The sequence below is a fragment of the Sordaria macrospora genome, chromosome 5 (assembly GCF_033870435.1).
Source record: "Sordaria macrospora chromosome 5, complete sequence".
In the NCBI taxonomy this organism is placed as follows: Eukaryota; Fungi; Ascomycota; class Sordariomycetes; order Sordariales; family Sordariaceae; genus Sordaria; species Sordaria macrospora.
Window position 1 is genome coordinate 557,319 of NC_089375.1, and position 16,551 is coordinate 573,869.

Consider the following 16,551-nt stretch of genomic DNA (forward strand, 5'->3'; position numbering starts at 1 on the left):
GGATAAGGCAGTCGAGTCGAGGCTCAAGTGAGCTTTGCTTACCTGCCTTACCTTACAGACAAAATGAGATGAATGTATCGATCTCGTCTCGATATTACTGCTCACAATCAGCCCGACTGAGTAATACCCTGCCTCACAATCATGAGGTTCTTCGTTTGCAGGTTGGATCAATGGTTGTTGATATATTGTTCCCTTGGCGGGCTGGCGTTGAAAGTGGACCGCTGTGCTTTGGCCTATCATCTTACACGAACGCTGACACCACCCACAAGAACACAGCTTTGAAGGGAGGTGAGCTTCTCAGCTCAGCAGGTATAGCCGGATATTACCCTGATTACCTCCCAACTTTTTAACTCCTTCAGCACCCTCAGAATGCAAGTCCAAGCACATGTCAAGACATGTGATCCTAGACGTGAACGTCTCGAGGCGCAAAGCATCAGGGTCTCAAGTTCTCAAGCCTCAAAGCCGCGCAGTTCGAACTTCGAAATGGCCTCCTGACCCTGTCATTGGCTAGTGTCAGTATTAGTGGTCACCAACACCAACACCACCTTTCCGATTCCCATACACACCACCAACACCAGCACCAGCTCGAACCGTTTCCTATCAAATCTCACTAGCACCATCTGTCTGTTGTTATCGCCGTCGGCCGATCGGTCGGTCGGTCGGGCGGTGTGTCACACCTTTTCCGTCCGATCAACACGATCTGCCCACCAAGTTTTAGTGTGATGGTGTTCATCAGCGTGTTCGCCACTTCAGCAGCGAAGACTTGTGCAGTGGACCAAGGCCAACGCTAGGAGCCGGGCTGTGTCTCACATAGCGTGCCCGTGGTGTGTAGTGTGGGTGGAGTGGAGTGTCTCACCTCGCCTTGGTCTCTTCCCTTCAGAAGTTCAAAAAGTGGCTGACTGACCAGGGATAATGACCAGGCCGACTTGTATGTAGTCGGCTGGCTGGATGAGTAGGTAGTAGGTACTGGGATGTTACGACCGAGAATGACAGCCACACCTTCATCGAGCCACACCTTGAGATCCGGAGGCAAGTTTAATCCGACAAAAGGGCTTAATATTGGAAGCTCATACCTACCACCTCTGTACGGAATCTTGAACTGAAGCTCGGGTGAGGCTTGATCCGGTGAGGGAGGCGAAGAGTGTTAAGCGGCTGGCTGGCTAGGTAGTAGGTATGTTCACCTGTTCACTTGACTCTTGGGCTATACTTGACGACCTAGCCACCTGACTGGTCAGCAGCCGACTTCTACTCAATAACCAGGCGACTGGTCCTCCGGGCTCTCTTGATCATGGTGGTTATCTCCGTCTGCACGGCATCTGCTGAGCTTAGGTTAGGTGTGCCACACCACGGAAAGTCTGAGACTGTTCATCCGAGTCCTCCTGTTTCCTGTCTCTACATAGCCGAGCCTTCTTGACCGATTGGAGATCATGAAAGGCTGTTATCATTCATCAAGGCCTGTTCCGCTATGAAAAGCTCTGCTCTGCTCAAGGGGTTGTCTGTCTGGACAGGTGAGTGCTAATTGGTGCCCGTGCTGAGGGATGCCACACCCCGGAGCGTCCTTCATACTAAGGCTTGGTATGGTCTGGTAACGTGAGTGAGCCTGCCTGAGCCTGCCTGAGCCTCTCAAACATCAGTAAAGATTGGTTGGCTGCAAGGCTGCTATCACTAAGCCAAGTCAGGCCTCGTCTAGCACGAGCTTGGCTGGCTCGAGTGTAAAAGAATCAAGAGGCTGCCTGGATGCTTGTGTTAATGACTCGCTAATCGGGAATATTGGTTTGGTGTGGCACACTGGGAACTAGAAGCTACCTCGTAAGTTTTACCCTAGCTGGGAAGCCGCCTGATGATCAACTCCATGGTTGAAAAGATCGGATGATAGGGTGGAAGGCTGTTATCTCCAGACTTGACTCCAACGCCGCGCGTCTTGGTTCTTCATGTCTGGAGATGTGAACGTAAACGTGAAAAGTATAATCTTCATATCCATACTACCTAAACGAAAACAAACCTTCGACCGGCGAAAGTAATATTACAGTCCAAACCCCATGCTACTGCTTCTGGGTGAGCAAATTTAATGGGAATGAGATATGATATGTGATAAGAACACGCCGGTTTACTCTCTTCAGAAGCTTTTCGGAGACCGGCGAGAGAAAAGCTCGATAGGTATATGAGTGAGCATGGGTTGGGTTACCATTTGGGTTAATCCGGGATTTTGGCTCACTTGCTCAGATATGATATGTAATCTGAGTGAAGAGGCCGAAGGCCGAAGAACCGTTGGGATGGAACTGGTATAGTAATTTTCTGTCAGATATCATTGTGAGTTTTTGTGGACTGGGCCGACTAATCTTGGGGATTGGTGTTTACTTACGGCGCTGAGTATTGATACCGACATCACCTTTCTTTCTTTCCGTGCATTGTTTCGACCATTTCTTTCGCCATTTCCTTCCATTCAACACCACAAGGAAAACTTGCAAGTATCCCCAAAGTATCTTTGCACAATCTTGTTCTTTTCGGTTCACTCGGCAGAAACTGCGACAACAACTTGCTGATCTCGGCTTTCCGTCGGCGTTTCATCTACCCTCAAGACCCCATACTCTTCTGACTCCCTACCCCATAGGACCGAAGATCTATCGTATCGAAATCTCACACTGTCTGCTCAGCTCCTGTGGTTAAGGTTTCCTCTCTTGTGACTACACTACCATCCAAACAAGGAAAAGCAGATTTCCCTAGGTTATTGTGGAGTCGTATACCTAGTCCTCGATCTCGGAGCATTTTGCTTCCTTTACCACGTGGTGTGAAAATGGGCTAGCCTAACCAGACCCATTGAGTCCGATATGGGCAAGGTGAAGCTGAAGATGCAGGGTGGAGGTTTTCACCGGGCTCTGAGACATCATCCTGAGCTTGTTCTTGTTTTTGCTCTCATCTTTCGCTGGAGCCTTGCAAAGTTGCAACTTTCCTTGAATTCCTTTCCTTAGTATTAGACGAATATCTTGGCGATGTCTTTGGTGCTTGTTTGCTTGGGCTGTAATGAGCTTTCTCGGGGAGCTAGTTTCAGATCCGGAGTTTTACCTCCAGCGTCCTCCAGAGTCTAGTGGCCCAGCCCCCCCTCTCATCAGCTTCATCCTCATCAGAGATTACAACGCAAATCGCCGAGTCGCTTGGTTCCATCGAGGCAGTGCAGTCCCATCACGATGATAGCTTTTCAATCTAAGATATGCTGAGTGAGGTGCCCGATAACTTTTATGGAACACGTCTGTCTGTTCGCGTCTTTTTTCTGGTGTGTATAGATAGGGAAAGGTGGTTCCGGATCGCCAAGTTTGGGTAGCCTCCGGTCCGGTCTAACCCCGGCGTGCTACCACTACGACTGGATAGACGAGTGAGACAAAATGGGTAGCCCGTCTACCCCGTCATTTTCTGTTATCATTATGAGCCGTACAATGGCGATAGAACTAGGTGCTACCCTATAGTAAAGCCGCTTTATGATATCGAACTTTGATATTGAGCATATGAAGTTGACGTTGTCCCCGAGTACAACTTGAGAATTTCAAGTAAGCAAAAGGAGCAAAGGAAAGGAAAGGAAAGGGAAGGAAATCAGAAAGGGAAGATGTGGAAGACGTGGTCGATAGTGGATTCCCATTCATCTGCCCTGCCCTGCATCCCACTCAATGCAAGAAGGGGCTTTCTCAGGCCAGTTCTGCTGGGAATCCCTTCATGCATTCAGCAACAGTTCCAGTGCATCATCCCGCCGAAGCACTGCATCCCCGCCATCCCGTCGCGAAATCGCACACGAACTGCAACTGAATGCAAGATTTAGCGCTGTGGTCCACTGATTGACAGTGATCCTTGGGTTGGGTTTCCTCGGGCTCACAGGCTTCCACTGGGATGCGTTTGGTGCTAACCTTTGTTGGTGAGGGTTGGCGAGAAACTTGGAGAACACCTCGCTCGGCGTTTGCTGGGCGATGAGCCTATCGGGCTACGGCACCGTGAACGAGCGACTCGCGACTCTTCGATCTCTTTCCAACGTCGAGATGTCAAGATGTTGTTGGAAGCATACGACGAGTCGTAAGTATTCCTATCCCCTCGTTGGTCAGGGTCCGTGGTCGAGGCTGGGCATCCGGCATACACACAAGTCGGTCGACAAGTCTCAACACGAGAACAATCACGAGGATCATCACGAGTGAGACACATTTGCACATGGTTTTTCCCAATTCAAGCACAATTATCTGACTCCAACAAGCGGGCCAGCCAAGCCTCCTAAATTTGGAGAGAACGATCAAGCCCGTTTTGCCTGTCTCCGCGGAGCTGGGTCGAAGGATTCAGTCTCGGAGGAAAGAATGTGACGGACAGGAGAAGGAGGAGGGACGGGATTCACGATTGTTGCAAGGAGCCAGTGTGATATGTAGCGGGGTGGTAGGGGTGATAAGATTCGAACTGCTGGGCTTGGTGATTGCCAAGAGTGCCCTCTCAGGTGAGCGCTCTTTCCTTCCGTCTGTTGGATCACGACCAAGATGGATAGAAAGATTCACGATCGCGAAAAAGGTGTGTCTCTGTCATTTCCATTCTTTCGTCTTAATTCCCATCGTTACAGGTTCTCCGGATTGATCGATTCGATTGGAAACATTCGAAAAGATGGAAACATTCCAATACCTCGACTGAAAGAAAGCTAGGAAGAAAGCTAGTAACTTCGGACTACGACAACACACTCACAAAATGCTTCCAACCCGCACCAAACAGCAAGAAAAAGTGGCCAAGTCCAAGTTGGGAACAACGACGACGACAACGACGACGACGACGACATTCCGAGGTCCCCTAACCCAAGCCACACAAGTGGCGAATTCCCTCAAACATCTTGACGCGTTGCCCTTTTGCGTCGTCCCCGACTGGCCCGCTCCTTGAAGGTCGCCGTCATTCGTCCAAGCAGCCGGAAGCGACATCATCATCAGCAACATCGCCGTCATTTCTGTCCTCCGGCCAAGTTTGGAAGTGCAATACTTCTGCCGCAAAAGCATCACCATCATGCTCACGATACCCAAATTTGATGTTTCCTGCGTCCTGCAGGGCATACTACACTACTGCAACTTTCACGATAGCATCCGTTCCAATAAATACCCAGCTATTCCAAGTTGAGGAAGCCGGGGGAGTATCAATCACGGTCGCACTCACATTAACATTCACAACCTCCAATACCATGCTTTTCTTTACAGCACTTGCTTCCCCGGCCTCACTTCACGACGAGAAATCTGAAGTTCTGGACCGGTCGGTTCGGCGATGAAGTCCACGCCCCGCAAATATTGCTACAGGTAAGCACCGACTAGGTATTTCCACTGTTTTTCATCTGCCCGGTTACATTGTCGTGTCTGCCTCCTATTCCTTTTCAAGCTTTTCTGCTGCTCCCGGTTTCAACTTTGCAGGATAGTCACCCGGGACTCCCGAAGAATGTCGAGAATGGGCGTTCAAGAAAGACCCAAAACGAAACCGGGAAAGAAGCATTTGGGCGAAGGAGGCCGGGGAGGACACGGAATGGAAAAAACTGCAAGAAACTGCAAGACTGCAAGTGCGGGACCATCGCAGGCCGCAGCGTAGCAACCATCACAAGTCTTGGCAACGCTCTTGGCATCAATAGTATTGGTCAGTCTCAGCCCGTCTTGCCCAATGACAATCCCGAGTCGCGCTTTCGCCTGCCACAATTCTTTCGTTACATTCAGCACGCTTTCTTGTTACAGTACGCTGCAGCAGTTTCTCTCGTCGGCCGTCGCATCTCTCTACGACTCTGGGAGCGATCTCGGGAAGTCTGGCAGTGAAGGTGGTGTTAGGACGGAATGGGAACGGCTGGCTTTACTGTCTTTTCATTGGATGGAGAGATGGGATCTGCGAGAGCGTGAGCGATGATGGTGATGGTGATGGTGATGGATGATGACTGTGGTGGTGATGGTGTGGTGTTGCGGTGCTGCGTTTTGGCGAGGATGGTGTTGAAGGGGGCTGGTCTCGGAAGTCTGGGACGGCTCAGAAGGGACGGGACGAAGACGAGGAAGAGATGGGGACAGAAGATGAGAGTCTGGAGATAGGTACTCCAAAGTCCAATCTAGAGATCATGATAGGGACAGATGTTCTGATGCGGTGACAGATGCACGAAAAGAAGACTGGCAAGATGATGGACGAACAGGAGAGTGCAAACCTCTAAGTGAGGATATTCAAAGATCGAGCCAGGTTGCGCGTACACTAAAGGAAGTGTCCTTTCAGCGCTCATTCCCGCAGAAAAAAACAGTCGAGTGACATCTCGTTACGCCTACCATTACCCTAACCCGTCTCAAAACGAAGCGAGCTGCGCCCCTTCAATAAATCACTGCACAACTCCAAATCCGGGGTTAGTCCATCATGGGTTGACGATAACGGCTCACATCAAAGCTTGTTAACGCGGAGGCTCTGCCTCGTCGCCTTGTCAGTAACAACTCACCTACCATGCCCGAAAGAAGCGGCTGAAGAAAAAGTGGCGCTATCAGAGCAGCATTGCAGCAGAAAAAGGCTGCCACTGACCAGTCATTAGCCTATCCATACAAATCCTACACGTGGTTGAGCCCAATGAAGTATTTGGAAAATGCTATCGTGATAGTTATTCAGCCTCGGCTGCCTGGCCTGGCTGTATTCTGCCCCGCATCAGGCAGTTTCGTGAGGTTTCGTTGAGGAACCGAGGGGGGAGCCTGGGCAAGATAACAGCCTCGTAGTCCCAAGCAAACTGCAATATCGACGAAATAACTTTCAATCTCTGATCGAGCATCACAAGACTTGGCAGAGAAACTTCATGATTCCCGGCCTGCTTCAACAGGATACTCCGCTGCCGAGTATCCGTGATCATTCGAGTCTCAAGCAACGACAATGGACAACGACACGCCACCACCAATCCCACCCCGTCCTCCGGGATGGGTGTGCAGTCCGCTCTCAAGCCCTGGGTCTGGGTCAGGACCGTGGCCCTCATCTCCGTTCACCGAGCCGCCCCCTCCCCCCTTGCCTCCAAGGCAACCAACGAACGAGGAACAGCAGCAGCAGCAGCAGCAGCAACCACCGGTACACCTCGAGCGGCAATCCAGACCGTACAGCTATGTGGTGCCGTCTCGGGAGAGTTCGAGTTCCGGTCACGGCCAAACTCAAAGTCCTCCTCTGCCGCCACGGGGTTTGACTCGCCGGCCTGTCCCGCAGCGCACAACTACAAGGGAGCCAGAGCCTCGCCCTGACATCTCACCGGCCTCACCGGCCTCACCGGCTTCACCGGCTTCATCTTCCTCGCAATCGCAGTCGCAGCCGCAGTCGAAGTCGCGGTCTCGGTTCTCGGCTACGGCAGCATCGCTTGCACCAATACTGGCAGTCGCAGGGGCGTTTGTTGCACCAGGGGTTGACTTTGATCCATTACTGAATCTGCTCCAGTCATCATCAGCAGCACAAACCGCACAAACAGGACAAACAGGAACAGGACCAACACAAGCGTATCAGAATCAAAATCAGTATACACCACCGGATATGGAGGCTCTCAGACTACAGGCTGAGGCGCAGGTCCAGGCTGCACAGGCTCAAGCTCAGGCACAAGCTCAAGCACAATACAAACCACCGGACATGGAGGCTTTTAGAAGGCAGGCTGAGGCGCAGGTCCAGGCTGCACAGGCTCAAGCTCAGGCACAAGCTCAAGCACAATACAAACCACCGGACATGGAGGCTTTTAGAAGGCAGGCTGAGGTGCAGGTCCAGGCTGCACAGGCTCAAGCTCAGGCTCAAGCTCAAAATACGTATACGCCACCAGATTTTGAGGCCTTCAGGAAACAGGCTGAAGAACAGGTCAAGGCTGCACAAGCTCAGGCTCAAGCTCAAAACACGTATACGCCACCAGATTTTGAGGCCTTCAGGAAACAGGCTGAAGCGCAGGTCAAGGCTGCACAGGCTCAGGCTCAAGCTCAAAACACGTATACGCCGGCCAATATCGAGGCGTTCCAAGCTCAGTTTACGCCATATCAGCCACAATCGCAGGCCCAGACTTCAGGACAACCTTCGGGACAACAGTCTTCATCTCAAGCTCAAGCTCAAGCTCAGCCTCAAGCCCAGCAACAGCAGCAAACCTTCCCTCCGCCACCCACATCTTTTCCTCCGCCTCCCTCTTTCCCCCCTCCCCCAACTGGCCCAGCTCCTTCCACTTCATCTTCATCCCCATACTCAGCCTCGAACCCTCCTCCTCCTCCACCTCCTACTTCTCCCCCAAACAACCCTCCTCCTCCCTCCAGTGCTCCTCCTCCATCTGGCCCTCCCCCTTCAAACCCATCTTCATCCCAATCCCCCATCCCCTACGACAAATGGACCCCCCTCTTCCAGTCCAACGGCACTCCCAACTTCATTTTCATAGCCCTCATCAAATCCTTCTTCGAGATGCTAGTCGCTCAGCAAACTCCCGAGATGAGGCCGGCTAGTGGAAACGGGATGATGGCACAGGGACAGAAGTTGTTGAGTCCGGAGAAGTGCTCGGAGTTTTTGGATGTACAGGGTTTCGCTTTGGAGCATAATACTTGTGAGTTTGACCTTTCCTTTTCCTTTTCCTTTTTTTTTTTGTTTCTCACATGCACTTGAGAGGAAACAAGATGCGCAGGTGGGGGAATTGATGGGAAGAAAGGGGTGATTAAGGTAGGTAGAAAGAAAAGGAAAGAGGGTGTGAAAATGGAGAAGGGAAGGAGGAAAACAGAATGAGTAGGGAGACAAAAAGGAAAAGGGAAAGAGGATGAAGAAAAGGGAAAAGGAAGAAAGGTGGGGAAAAGGGGAAATAAGTTGGATTATTTACTTCCCCTGGGCGCCAAGTGGTGCATGCAATGTGCCAAGTCAAGTGGCAAGGGGTCTTGCGAGCGAGAGCGGTCCTGAGTAGAACTGCCGTGCTTCTGATCTCGACTCTTGTTTGGTTGAGACGCCCGTTGGCCTTTGCACCATTTTCTCCGCCATTTCAGCACAAGAAGGGTCTTTTGAAGAAGCTGGGATGTCAAATCGTGTCCCATCTCTTGCCGTGGGCTCAAAATCGACGAGTGTCTGTTGCGTGTTCATTCTGATGCGACTCCACTTCCATCAGGGAAAGACACGACCCCGTTGATACTCCTCCTCCCCTCTTTCCCACAACCACTACCTCTCTCACCTCTTTCACCTCTTTTTCTCCCATCACCAAACTTTCTCATTCCCCAAAACTCAAAAGCCAATACTAACCCATCTCACCCCAGGGAAACTCAACAAAACCCCCTGGTCAAGCAGCATCTCCGTCCCCGGCCTGCCCAACCCCTTGGCCGCCGTAACCCCCCTCGACAAAGCCGACTGGGAATTCCGTCTGATCCTCCAAGCCTTCGGCATCCACCACATCCCCATCCCGCGTCCCCGCGCCGCCCACTCTTCACGACCCGAACAAGTCCAACGCACCCCCTTCATCCCCTCCTGGCTCACAAACATGATGGCCGTCGAAGCCCAAGAGATTCCCGAGGGGATGCGCGTCCTGGGCGTTGGCCAGACCCCGTTTCTAACAGAGCAGGGGTTCATCAAGTACATGGCTATTGAAACGGCTGGTGAGCCGGATCGGGGCTTTGAGGGGTTGAATGCTGCTTTGCGGTACTATGGTGGTGGCTCAAATGGGAATGGGATGGGCATGGGGATGGAAGGATGGTGGAGGAAGCTGGGTCCGATCCCTAGGGAAATGTTCCCGTCTACGTGTCCACCGGAGATACAGACGGCGGTGGATATCGGGCAGGCGAAGCATAGGGATTTATGCCAGGATGCAGTGGCGGGGAATAGGGCGTATCATCAGATGACGGCGCAGGGGAGGAGGAATGCCGAGGAGCTGGTTAGTGATTATCGGTATGTGAGGGTTGATCAGTATGGGAATAGGATTTACTAGTCCGGTGTCTATTGTTTGTCTGGGAGTGGGTGGATGGGATTGGGGAGTTTTGTGAAGACTGAATGAATACTGGAGACGAAAGGAGGGATGATTCGATGGGTTGGGAAGCCCAAAGGTACGGTGTGTTGTTGGTGTGAATACTGAACTGTAGGTAGCGAAGCTGATAGATGAAAGAAGTGTGACACTCATTCAGTATCTTTGGAGACATGCCGAGATGACTAAAATCTCAGAAGCTTGATCGACTACCGTTCCTTTAACCTCTGATTCACTTGGTTGGCGAGCCTTCATTCCCATCAGACAGCGCTGTTGCCCCGAAGCGGGAACGCCTTGAGAGAACCTTGCGTGATGTCATTTGTATTCAGTTCTGCGTCGAAGGAAGGTGCATGGCAGGTGTTTCGTAGAGATTTTCAACCTCGACCCTTCTTCCTGATTCCCGTGGTATTTGGAAAGGTGCGATCTTTGGAAGGAAATTGTTTCTACAATCTTCCATGGCACCCCGCCTCAGGGTTTTTTTTTTTCCTTCAACCACCACCGCTTCTCCAAAACAACCTCACTTCTTGCGCAGCCCGTTCTATATCTCACAGGACTGGCCTTCTCTCGTGTTGTCCATATCAGCCCCGTGTCGGTCGCCAGTTATCCCAACACAGAGCAGCCAACTTCTCGGTTGTTCGTTCCACCATCATTGCGTCTTCCATGTACCACTCAGCACTCCTCCGCCTTCCACGTTTGTGCGCCTTTCAGCTAGTAAACCACGATCTATCAGGATTCGCGCTTTTGTGAAGTATTCCTGTTGCCAGGCGAAGAACCTGCTTTCCCTGCTCCAGGCTAGCATCACTTTGCGCTCAGATCTGCTTTCGAAAGCTAGTCACTAACCTGTCACAGTATTCCAACAGGCTACCTCTTTGGTCCAGATCCAGGGGCCTTTCCTTCTCGAGACGATGACCGTGGGGCACAAACAAGATAAGCACGAGGTAATGGAGGATCCGAACGTTATTACGAACCAACCCAACTCCGCGGTTTTCGAGGATGACCAGCAGTCGATGACAGCGGTTCCAATGGCCCATATCGGTGCTTGAAGTCTTCTTTCTCAATTCACACAACAAGCGAGAGCCAGAAAGGGACATATCACTTTCTGTTCCCTTCCCCGCGAGATCCGCGACAAGGTCTGGAGCGAGGTTCTCGGCCCCGAGGACGACATCTTCCAAGCCAACCTGAAAACGTCCGTCTGGGGACCGAACGTCAAGGCAACACCGACTTATTATTCGAACGGTCTCAATCTGCACTGCTACAATATGGAAAGGCGACAGGATGGAGGCTACAACAAGAACACATGGGGGCCCTATTTTGTTGAGCAGCCGTCCTCCGTTACCCCTCGCCCATCTCTGTCAAGAATCGCGGGACTTCGCATTGAAAAAGTACAACGTCGCATACAGCAATGTCAAAGGTTCCGTGCTGAATCAAGAGAGGGGAAGGCGATTTCGATGGCTGTCTAGACCTGCGGCACGTCTATTGCCAATCAATATCGATGACGCAGATTATGACAAGACCGCCATCACAGCGCCACTTGCGGAGGATAAGCCGTTGATCCTTCTCTGCCACCGAGCTGATATACGTTCGTGGAGATTAGCAGAAAACCCGGAAACAGACCAAGATGGCGTCAAACGAAATGCATTCCTTGAGCTCCTGAAAAAAAGCCAAAGATTACCAGATCATACTCTCTCCTACCATTAAAGATTGGAGTCCCTATTACATTAACCTGAACATAGCCCAGAAATGGGGAGTCTTCGCAGATCGAGCACCCGGTCAAGACTTTCCAGAAGATAGAACCACCAAAAGGCTAGGAGGGGTGTTCGTAGAGGCTCGAGATATTTTCCCTATGGTACAGCTTCTCCGGGATATGAACATGAGAGGCTGCACAGTTGACATGAGCCCGTTGGGCTTAAGGACGCATACCACTAACGGGTTTACTACAGCTATACGGCCTCGCCTCGAACCGCTCGAGCCCCTTCTTCGGCGGGGTGATCTGCCGTACCTCACAGCAGATAATCTTTTGCGTTTGGAAGATGAAGAGCTCTTTCCCCACGGAGGTTTTGCGACGAGCCTGAGAACCCGAGAGTTGTTGCAGGAGGCATTCTCGGAGTGTTTGAAGCCTTTCGAGGACTTGTGGGCGGAGAATGTCAATGAAGAAGAGACATTGTCCCAGTCGCGGTACGGACGGATGCCCAAGATAGGGTTTGTGTTTGAGCATTACTTGGGGGGTTCGGTTGCTAAGAGTCTTCTTTTCCTCCCTACTCGTTAAGTAGGGGGTAGCGAAAATCTGGGACACGGTTTTATTCTAGGACAATCAGAATTGGCGCAAAAATACGCGCAAATCTGTTAGTGCAGCCAGAATCTTGAGCAGTTCAACAACGCTACCATTTTCTAAAAATCTGAAAAGAATCTGGGAGCTGGGGATGAGTTCAAAAAGCACCCTTCCAGAGTTGCATTATTTTTGGCTGGGGCGTTGAGGAGAAAAGTGTGAATGTGCTTCTTCTTTGCTTCTGAAATGGCAGTCCGCTTTTGACGGTCGGTGCATCGAGAAACGACGAAGTTTGGTGGCTAAAAGGTACTTTAGAGGTAACCGCGCCTTTGCATTTTGAAATAAAATTCCCAAACTCTGAAAGCCACTTTCTTTACTTAAGGTGCAAGCTCCCAAATTTTCTTGGATTTTTAGAAAAATAGTAGTATAGTTTCCAATGCTGTAAATTCGCCCACTAACAGTTTTCTGTTCAATGCGCTTACATTTCTGATTGTCCCAGAATAAAACCGTGTCCCAGATTTTCGCTATCCCTACTTAACGAGTAGGGGGAAAAGAAGACTCTTGGCAACCGAACCCCCCAAGTACCTTACTACCACGTGGGCTGAACTAGGGGAGGATGATTGACCTGGGAAGTTGCCAAACTAGGATGTCTTACCTCGAAGGCGATTACTGGTTCGGGAGCAAGGGTTACAAGCTGCTTTTGGCTCCAAGTTATGTCAACTATCACCTCTCATGTCAAGCAGAACATAGTCGCTTTTAGACACCAGGAAAAACGAACGGGTTGTGCGGTCCATCGTAACGTAAACTAATGTCAATTGGGGGCAAGAGTAACACATCTAGGGAATAATAACCAGATCAAGCTTGCATGAATGACTTTGTCATTCCTTCGTATCACTCACTCACGCACATGTAACCTTGTTCTCTCGAAAGTTACATGTCCAACAGTTTCAGTCGACTGCCCGCAGCATGTTTAGATGTCGGTTGAGCCGCCTTTGAAGCCTCCTAGAATAGAAGCAGACTACCAACAGAAAGAATCCTTCGGTACATACAAACTCCTCCATTACCTGTTATGGATCCACTCACTCAACGGTCAGATCATATCATCCATATTAGTCACGGTCAGACGACCTGACCTTTGTAGCGGACAGACAATGTAACCTTTGATATCGTACCCTCTGGCATGGCGGACGAGGTTAAGTAGGTAGGTAGCAGGAGGAGCTGTAGACTGAATGATCCTCAGAGGTACATACCGTGGCTTCTTTTTTGTTTGTTCAATGGATGATTTAACGGGCGGCCGTCTTCTGCCATAGTGGTAGAAACAGTTAAGGCCTATCTAGCTATGTTGCCACCGCCATTTCATTTTCAAGGCTCTAACCACGCTCGAATGAATGCTCCCATTGTTGACCGAGACTGAGAATGTCGATGCTGTCCGATCAAAATCTTTCATTCCTCTTTCGCTTCCCTTCCCTAGGTATGCGGTATGCTACTACCTCTTTGCTCTCTTTGCTCTCCTTGAGCCCTCGAGTCAACGCCCCTAACCACTTGGTATGACCCTGAACCCTATGTCGGTCGGTGTCTACACTATGACCCAGTAGCCTCCCGATAAAACGTCAAACTCCTATTCGCCCCCGCAGCCGCAAACATCTCGCCCTTGCCCATACCCGGAGCCAACGCCTTCTCCGATTTGGGCAACCATCTGACACACCAGAGGGCGCTCTCGGTCTCGCTGTGCGTCGCGACGCAGACTCCCCTCGCGACATCCCACACTCTGACTTTTCCGTCCAAGGAGCCGCTCAGAAGGTATTCGCCCGTGTCGTTCCAGTCGATAGAAGTGATCCATGCCGGTCGAGAGCCTGTGGCGCTGAGGTTGGCTACGTGCTCGCCGTGCTGCATGTCGTAGATGGCGATTATGCCGGCGTTGCCGGCTGCGGCGAGACGTTTGCAGCCCGGGGAGAAGGCGATGGCGCGGATTGGTTTTGCTAGGCCTTTTTGTGGTTTGTTGTTAGCTTCAGCTCAACGACCGCTCCCTCCATACAACCAAGGAAGGCAGGAAAAAGGGGGAAGAAAACAACATACCAGAAAGTGAATAAACCATACGCCCCGCATCATTATTAAACACATACACCCCGCCATTCTCATGTCCACTAGCCGTGAACTTGCCGTCCCTGCTTAAGTCCACCGCCATGGCAAAGCTTCCACTTCCTACCCCATTACTACCATCCTGTTGTCCACCACCACCGCCACCTGCGGACGCACCAGTCTCATACGTCTGCACTTTTTGTTTTCCCTCCAAATCCCACACATGAATCCTTCCATCGCTAGTAGTAGCAGCTAGGTATCCCTCGTCGGCACTAAGCGCCACAGCCCAGACGTCGCCTTTTTCCTTCTTATTCGCGGGTGTGGGTAAAGTCCAGTAGAGAGACCATTTATCGGATTCGGAGGTTTCTGAAGAGGACGGGTTATTGTTGCGACGCCAGACTTTGGTCTCGCCGCCGAAACCGACGGAGACAAAAGTGTTTCCCAAAGAGCCGAGGCCGCGCGCGGTGGTAACGTGGTGGCAACCTAGCCTGTGGGCGTTGGAGAGGGTCTGCACGAGAGGAAAGGTTGGGGAGGTGGTGGTGCTGTGGATGAGGATGTGGGAGGAGCCGGAGGCGGAGATTAGGGTGGTGGGAGTGGGTGCTAGGGCGAAGATTTCTGTTGGGTGGGCTTTTGCGGAGAGTTAGTTGTGATCGCGATTTCGAGAGATTTGGTGGGCGAAGGGGAGGTGGTGATGGAGAGGTGATGGTGATGGTTACGGAGGGGAAGGGGAGGGACAAGCTTACCTTGGTCCACCGTGTGGAGGGTTAGGTATTGTTTCGACTGTAGAAGTGTTAGTATTTGGAGGTAGTCTGGCGGTCAGATCGTGGAGCCTCACCATTGTCACCTGTCCATATACGAGGCGCTCGTAAAGTGGTTTGCGACAAGAAGGTGCTGAGGGTGAGGAAGTTGTTGTTTGGAGAGTGGAAGTGGTTTCTGTAATGGCCGTGTTGGAGACAAGCAATGGTGGGGCTAACTGCTGCTGCAGCAGCTTTCAAGACGTCACATCCACGGTGCTAGCTGGGGGTGCTCCAGAGCCTCTCAGGTACGTACTTATCCGCTATATCTCCACATTGAAGATGGGCTGAATTGGGGATCTTTGATCTCATCCTTCCTGGGGTAAATAGAGCAAACGATGTACGGTTTTACTTCTTTGGATTTACAATGGACAAAACGCCCAGAGCTAAGTGGTATCGCCCGTATCTTGGGAGCGCTACCGGTGCCTTCCTCATCAAACACCGACGCAGACACTTTTGGTATATATGTACAAGATAGTATACATTGTCTCGTTTCTTCACACATGGACACCTAGATCGTACATCAGGTGGTGTGCATCATGGGAGGAATATAGCAACAGTCAAGTGCTATTTTCGCCCGGGCATTTTTATATGCCCAGATCCCATGTTTCCCTTCTTCCCCCCTCCTCCCCAACATGCGCCGCCGCTTAGTAGGCCTTGGCATTGCTACCACCCTCACGGTCCATGAAGCCCTTGAGCTCTGTTTGGTTGTTCAGTCAGCATTTCTCCCTAGTACCAAACGACAATAACCCAGTCCCATCATCACATACTTCCCAAGCAGTTGGAGCACAAGTGGTGCATCCTCTTGAGGCCACCGCAAGCCGGGCACCGGTTGAGATGTGTCACGTCCTTGAGGGCCTTGCCGGCCATCTGCCTGTGTCTCTTCTTCATGTGCGACGTCTTCTTCTTGGGCACGGCGCGCAGGATGCTCTCCCAGATGTCCTCGAGCAGCGATGGTATCGACGGGAGGAGCGAGATGGCGGCGGCGGGGACGGCGAAGCTGAGGGCGGGGACACCGAACCGCTGTGTCCTGAGGGTCTGGAAGAAGGTCGAGGGGTTGAAGAGCCGGAGGGCGGGGGCGGCGGCAGAAGTCATGGCGGCCATTTTGAGGATATCGGTATCGGAGTATGTATCGGGTTGGTTGGTTGGTTGCTGGGTATAGATCGGGGAATTCGAGATGGATGGAAGAAGAGGTTTCGGATATGCGCAAAAAGGAATATCGGAGTTGTCGCGCGAGATATGTTCGGTCCCTTTGGTGTCGTGGCTTGTCCCAGCTGTTGGTGTGTTGTTCCCTCCCTTTGTTCAAATTCCCAAAACCCTGCAGTGGCCGTCAAGGTGCAGTGCTGGTCTCCGGGTGGTCGGATCGCGAAATCGGGATCGGTGGTCGGAGTGCGGAGTGACAAAAGGTGCCTCTGCCGGGGCCGAAAGTCGAGACTGGCAACCGCGCGGGACGGCACATCGTAGGAGATCCACCCGTCTCAAAA

At 51.5% G+C, this 16,551-nt stretch overlaps 3 protein-coding genes across 3 annotated transcripts; 1 reads left to right on the forward strand and 2 right to left on the reverse strand.

Annotated features, from left to right (window-relative positions):
* Positions 1-6,867: 6,867 nt before the first annotated feature.
* Positions 6,868-9,895, forward strand: SMAC4_07253 (uncharacterized protein; the record flags this gene model as incomplete). The annotated part of the gene is made up of 2 exons (XM_003344636.2): positions 6,868-8,539; positions 9,231-9,895. 2 exons carry the CDS (start codon positions 6,868-6,870, stop codon positions 9,893-9,895), a joined length of 2,337 nt encoding a protein of 778 aa, XP_003344684.2.
* Positions 9,896-13,375: 3,480 nt separating this feature from the next.
* SMAC4_07252 (uncharacterized protein) lies at positions 13,376-15,181 on the reverse strand. The gene is made up of 4 exons (XM_003344635.2): positions 15,109-15,181; positions 15,017-15,053; positions 14,271-14,900; positions 13,376-14,179 (listed from the first exon to the last, which is right to left on the reverse strand). The coding sequence occupies exons 1-4, from the start codon at positions 15,109-15,111 to the stop codon at positions 13,776-13,778; spliced, it is 1,074 nt and encodes a 357-aa protein (XP_003344683.1). The 5' UTR covers positions 15,112-15,181; the 3' UTR covers positions 13,376-13,775.
* A 199-nt stretch (positions 15,182-15,380) lies between these two features.
* SMAC4_07251 (mitochondrial 54S ribosomal protein bL32m) lies at positions 15,381-16,508 on the reverse strand. The gene is made up of 2 exons (XM_003344634.2): positions 15,838-16,508; positions 15,381-15,767 (listed from the first exon to the last, which is right to left on the reverse strand). The coding sequence occupies exons 1-2, from the start codon at positions 16,169-16,171 to the stop codon at positions 15,715-15,717; spliced, it is 387 nt and encodes a 128-aa protein (XP_003344682.1). The 5' UTR covers positions 16,172-16,508; the 3' UTR covers positions 15,381-15,714.
* Between the last annotated feature and the right edge of the window lie 43 nt (positions 16,509-16,551).